Genomic DNA, 6308 nt, shown 5'->3' with positions numbered 1-6308 from the left:
CTAAATCCATCTAAAGCCACTGGACCTGACGGTATTCCAGCATGGCTTCTCAAAGAAAACGCTGACCTATTCGCTGATCAAACAGCACAATATTATTAACCAATCCTTTAAAGAACAAAGACTCCCCCAGTCTTGGAAAGAAGCCGATATTGTTCCTATCCCAAAGCAGAAACCAATTAAAGACGTTAATAAACACCTACGCCCGATATCGCTCATACCTGTTTTATCCAAGATTGCTGAGGAATACGTAGTGGATCACATCAAACCAAGTATACTTTCAAAGGTCGATAAACACCAATATGGAACGGTTCCAGGGTCCAATACTACCATCGTGCTCATTAGTATGATTCATGCATGGCTGAGCGCTACTGATGGTAATGGTGCTACTGTTCATACTATACTCTGAATGGGGAGTAATTCCATCAGAGTGCCCCAAGGGACTAAATTGGGTCCATGGCTGTTCACCATCATGATCAACACCCTTTCTATCAACGGAGTTCCAATATGGAAGTATGTTGACGACACAACCATAGCTGAAACTGTATTAAAGAACCTTACAAGTAAGATCCAGCAGTATGTTGATGACCTATCCCAACAAGTGTCTGCCGACAAGTTCCAGCTGAACGAAGATAAATGTAAAGAACTGCGAATTAGTTTTACACGATCCAACAGGGATTTTGAGCCAATAAAGGTCAATAACAAGAACATTGACTGTGTTAGTAAAGCCAAAATTCTTGGCATAACCGTAGCAAATGATCTGAAGTGGAATGACCATGTGGACGAAGTTATCAAGAAAGTTAACAAGCATTTATACTTTCTGAGTCAAGTTAAACCAGCCAAAGTAAAACCAAAGGACCTTACAACCTTCTACATCACCTGTATTCGATCTATGATGGAGTACGCATGTGCATTATTTCATGATAGCCTGCCACAATATCTCTCCAATGATCTAGAGTACTGTCAGAAGCGTGCCTTGCGCATTATTCATCCGGGCAGAAGTTACGAGCAAGCACTAGATGAAACTGGTCTAGTAAAACTATCAGAGAGGTGCCAGATGATTACATGTAAACTATTTAAGGAAGCATGCAGACCAGGACACAAACTTAACAAATTTTTGCCTACCAAAAACGTTTGTCATTACAATTTAAGGAAAACAAGAACATTTAGTAACACCAAGTTCTTAACTAAAACAACACAATTAAGTTTTATTAATAACAATGCAAGGAAAGCCGGCACCGTTCTATACTTTTAATTATGGATACTTAGTTACACAATTATATTTAATTTATATTAACTAGTCGTTTTTTTATATATACATACATCCTTATATATTACATATTTTAATATATAATTTTTCTCTAGTTTTTCATATATATTTTTACACATTTACATATATTGTTACGAATATCATAATTCAGCCTGTTGGCTGCCATGATTTTGCATAAAACCATCTATCTATCTAGTTCAGCAATAAAATTTTGGAATATATAAGTTGTGAGATTTGCTCTCTTATACAAATGTATGTTGCAAACACGCATCATACAAAATGGTTCTTTGCTAAGACCCTATATGATTGAATAACTTTTTGTATGGCTTACTCATGAAAAGTACTGTTTGCATAATTAATCACATGCCAGAGATAAAAATTACAATTTTTTTGGTGGATGTTAAAGCTTAAGGTGCTGTTGAAAAATGAGGTTTCTTTTTCTACAAAAGTTGGAATGAAAGTTATAAGGATTTGTATGGGAATCCCAATAAACCACCTGAGAAGATAATTTTACCAAAAAACTCTCAATTAAAAGGTGTAATCTTATTGCTATTGTGGGTCTCATCCTTCCTTTGTTTTTTTTTTTCCTCAGAGTTGACGTGAATTTGAGCCATTATTGGTTCCTTGGTTGTCAACAGTCATAATAAAATACCAAGGCTGAACACTAAAATAATTCTCAGGAGCCCATCAAGTTGAGTCAAATATACTGGGATAAAATGTTCCCACGGCCACAAATCCATTGTAGAATTCAAGACCAAAGGCTTTTCTTTCATTTCAATTCACTAGCATTGCAATCAAAGCCCTTCCAGCAACGTCAGGCAGTTGTTAGTGTCCCAAACGAAACAACAAAACGAAAAGCTCCTGGTACATTTTGAACACAACACAACAACCGTTTAGTTCAGCTTGGTAACATCCTCAGGGAAGGCAAACAAAGACTAAACCAGTACTAAACTGCAATTTGCCATCAAGCCTCTCGCTTTTGCATGCCAGGGTTCTCCCTATCAGGCGGTAACCGGTAAATTTACCGCTTGTAAGAGCACTTATTACCTCCTCCAAACGCTCAGAAGTCGCTTATCCTTTGCAGAACGTCCAACATTAACCAAATGCTTTACCGGTTTGAAAAGGTCCCTTACACGTTGTGCAGGGTCTCCTCAGAATGAATTGTCCCAAGCGGCCAATCAAAATCGCACTGCGTCATGTTACAAAATTTGAAAAAAAAAAAAAGAAAGGTTCTTGTGTTGTGTTCAAATTGTACCAGGAGCTTTTCTATCATTCCAGGGTTGCCAGTATGGCAATCCCAGTCGGAAAACGTGTAATATTTCTCTGTTTTTTTTATTATTATTATTATTATTTTTACAATTTTTTTTTTCTGTGTCGGTAAAAGCCGTGCCTGTCACTTCCCTGTTAAGTGGTGTGCATAGAGTCGTCTGTGCGTATTAATTTTTGTTAGGTTTGAGGGGGCTGGGATAATGCGTAGACTTCTCTGGTGCACACAGTACTGTGCAAAAAGAATCCAAACGAATTCCGTGCTTTTCGCCACTTTTCGGTGAAATATAACGAAATTTTGGGCAAAACAAATTTTTGTGTGAACTTCGTCACATTTTCGAAATGCCTATTGTTTCAGTCAAAGCGAAAATTCGCATAGCTTTCGAGCGAAATTTCGTTGCTACATACAAAATTTTGAGTGCTTATCGAAAGTTCGCAGTGAGCATTTGCCTTTTACATTTAAGTTAACGCTTGAAAAAGGCCCGTCGAAGCCCTCATAAGAGACCACCCTGGGAATTTGCCAGAGCTGATTCTCGGAAGCGACCAAAATTACTCATCACTGCGCCATCCCTGCACCCCAATCATGGATTATCATTTTGAGTGACATAGCCCCTTTAAAGAAGAAACAAGTGAGTTTCACTCAAGAGCGTGTTTTGCCTCTTTGAACTGAATTTATTACCAAAGCTTTAAAAAGTAAAAGACCTCAACAGGAGACAAAACATTACAAAATAATTCAACGTGTGAATGTGTGGGTGATCCCACAAACGGTCTACATCACCCTCCTCCCCTCCACTTTAAACAATATTACTGGAACGCTGCAGTTCAATACCACCCAACTAAGTGCCTTCTCAGTACCACAGGCAACCCAGTTTACACTCATGGAGTGTCTAGTTTTTATATCGCTTCGTTTGGGACACCAACAAGCGAAAAAAAGGAAAGAGAAGTGCTTAGTAGAGGCTGCTTCCTCTTGTCGTCGGCATCTACTAAAACCAGGAACACTGGAACACTCCGGAACACCGGAACACCCCGGAACACCGGAACACCTGGAGGTAACCCAAAACCCCAAATTTGGCTAACCCTAGGCCTAGATAGGCCTTAAGTTGGTTTTTAGGCCTAGGGTTAGGACACCAGAACACTCTGGAACACCATGGAAGTAACCCAAAACCCTCAATTTGGCTAACCCTAGACCTAAAAACCAACTTAAGGCCTATCTAGGCCTAGGGTTAGCCAAATTTAGGGTTTTGGGTTACTTCCAGGTGTTCCGGAGTGTTTCACTGTTCCGGGGTGTTCCGGTGTTCCGGAGTGTTCCGGTGTTCCGGGGTGTTCCGGTGTTCCGGAGTGTTCCGGAGTGTTCCGGTGTTCCTGATTTTAGTACATGCCCTTGTCGTCTGATGATGTACATTTATCTGGAATGATTAAAGGGCCTTTGTTAACAGGGTAAACAAGAGAGTCGCAAGGTACAGTACCGCCTAGAAGTATTGACCCCTTTACCACGTCATTGCCGTGTCACCCTGTCGCCACTTTCCCTCGGTATTCCCACGGTAGGCTGATTTTCTGCTGAGGGGAATTTACGGCTAGGCTCCAAAGTTGCCACAGGAAAGTCAACCGAGGTAAACCTGCAGTATTAAAATTCCCCGGTAGAGTTGTAAAGGGTTTCTTGTTGACTTTGTGTTTCGATAAGCCAGATTATGATGTTGAAATCCCATTCCCGTCGACATTTTTATTTCATTCTGACAAGTCAATTGTGCATTGACCAATCACAATCAAGTTAACCGAACTACAAACTAATTACCATTGCTGTTGGCTGCTTCCCACGACCCACACGAGATGGAGATATATGGAAATAGAATCGCGCAAATGGCCGGAAGACTCTTTTTCTCTTCCCGATTGTTGGCAATAATGCCATCGAACCTGAACGCAGTGTTTCCTTGTTTGAAGAAAGAAGTCAGAAGCACAGAAAAAAAGATCGATCACTGATAATATATTTACATGAAGAATTGTGAGAACATCTCGTGACTCTAACCAAGCCTTGTTACTTCCCCTTAATGTAAATTGTTTGTTTTTTGTTTTTTTGTCAGTCTCTCTATTCTGCAACATTTATTCATTCACAGAATGAATCATTTTTTGTTCCTTGTCATTCCGGTCCACGCTAATCAGCTTGATTCTGGTGTCCTTCCGGTTTATTCTGCCTTATTCTGTTGTCATTCCACCTCGTTCCGGTATATTCCGGTACCATTCTTGTTTATTCCGTCTCATTCTGATGTCATTCGGTTTTATTCCAGAGTCATTCCTCCTTTTTCCGGCATATTCCGGTTTATTCCGGTATATGCCACTTTATTTGTGTGTTATTCTGCCTCATTATGGTAATCTATTTCGTGCGCTCTCGCGACTATCTAGAAAGGGACTGCTAGCAGTCACAAACTGTTAAACTGTAATCCCAATCACAAACTGCACCAGTTGCTGCCACCTGTAAACGTGTGCAAGTACTATCTTAGGGGCAAGCATACTTTTTCGGTGCGCCAACTGGTGACTGAAAGAACAATGAACTCTTTCATTTTTAAAAACTCTGTTAAGTTTTAGCTCAGTGTGCTGTAGCAAAAGCTGTATGGAATATATATTAGATATGCATAGTTATTTTAGAGTACTTTTATTGAATATTTCATGTTACTCTTTCAGTATTTTAATAACAATTTTTATCTTTTTTCATAATTACAGAAATGTAAGTAAACGTAATTCAGCCTATGGCTGCAAGGTTTCTACAAATAAAGTATCTATCTCTCTAGTCTAAAGTATGGTGTGGGACTTTCTCTTTTGTTTGCGAAAAAGATGCCGCGAATACAGTTATTTTGACTTATTTGATTTTATGTAACTTAGTTTGGCATGCAGTACCCCAGCTCATTATTCAATATTTTAAATACAGATATATGAGAGTATAATACAGTTGTTTGAGTGTACTCATAGGCATGTAATGCCTAAGCTTAAATAAAATTCCAATATTTTTTGTTATTTTGTTGTTAATGCTGGAGCTGAGCATCCCACTTTAGGTGCTCATCAATAAAGGCACCCAAGTATTTAATCTGGGACTTTTGTTCTACATGTATACTACAAACTGTTATACTGATATTTGTTTTCTTCTTAGGTGAAGTAATTATCATGTAATATGCATATGTCGTCTTAAAATTAATGGATAGCATATTTGCTGCACAAAATTTTAAGACCTTTCCAAGTAAACTACTGATTCTCGTTTTGCAAACTACAAACACATTTTCCATTTCGCAAACTACAGATTCTCGTTTTGCAAACTACCGGTACAAATTATCCATTTCGCAAACTACATAGATTTTCCATTTCGTTTCGCAAAATAGAGTAAGCCGATGCACAGACCTACCGTAATTTTGTTTTTGTTACTAGAATCAATAAAAGAGCGTCATATTCTTCACAAGATCTCGTACAAAGTGTAGTTGACCGAACCGTACAAGTAAAAGCTACAATTTCAAAAGAGTGAAGAGGCAAAATCACTGAAACGAGCCCTAGAGCTTAGGATTATTAATACATGTACAGTATTTATATAACTCCGGGAGTAGCTTTTTGGAAGTGTCGGGGTATTCTAGAATCCAGCCGCCATTTTAACCAGTGAACTTTGCTTAATGGTCCTACCTGCTAGTTGATCGACACAGAGAAAAACAAGAAAAACACACTCCTTCAGCATCTTTCTTTCTTCAAGCAATCGCGACGTTTTCCTTTAGTGGGATGGAGGAAGTTATTTCATGTAAAT

General features: G+C 38.8%; 1 protein-coding gene across 2 annotated transcripts in view; it reads right to left on the bottom strand.

The window, feature by feature from the left end:
* Nucleotides 1–6308, bottom strand: part of LOC137982350 (neural cell adhesion molecule 2-like) — an 89017-nt gene extending 82709 nt beyond the window's left edge. The window contains exon 1 of one of the 2 annotated variants that reach the window (XM_068829446.1): nt 6191–6308. In XM_068829446.1, the coding sequence (XP_068685547.1) occupies nt 6191–6242 (52 nt within the window). In that variant the 5' untranslated portion in view covers nt 6243–6308. The remainder of the gene's footprint in view (nt 1–6190) is intronic. The other variant, XM_068829447.1, reaches the window with a different exon arrangement.

The sequence above is a fragment of the Montipora foliosa genome, chromosome 13, assembly GCF_036669935.1.
Source record: "Montipora foliosa isolate CH-2021 chromosome 13, ASM3666993v2, whole genome shotgun sequence".
Classification (NCBI taxonomy): domain Eukaryota; kingdom Metazoa; phylum Cnidaria; class Anthozoa; order Scleractinia; family Acroporidae; genus Montipora; species Montipora foliosa.
Note: the sequence above shows the minus strand (reverse complement) of the source record. Positions and strands in the feature narration are given on the sequence as shown.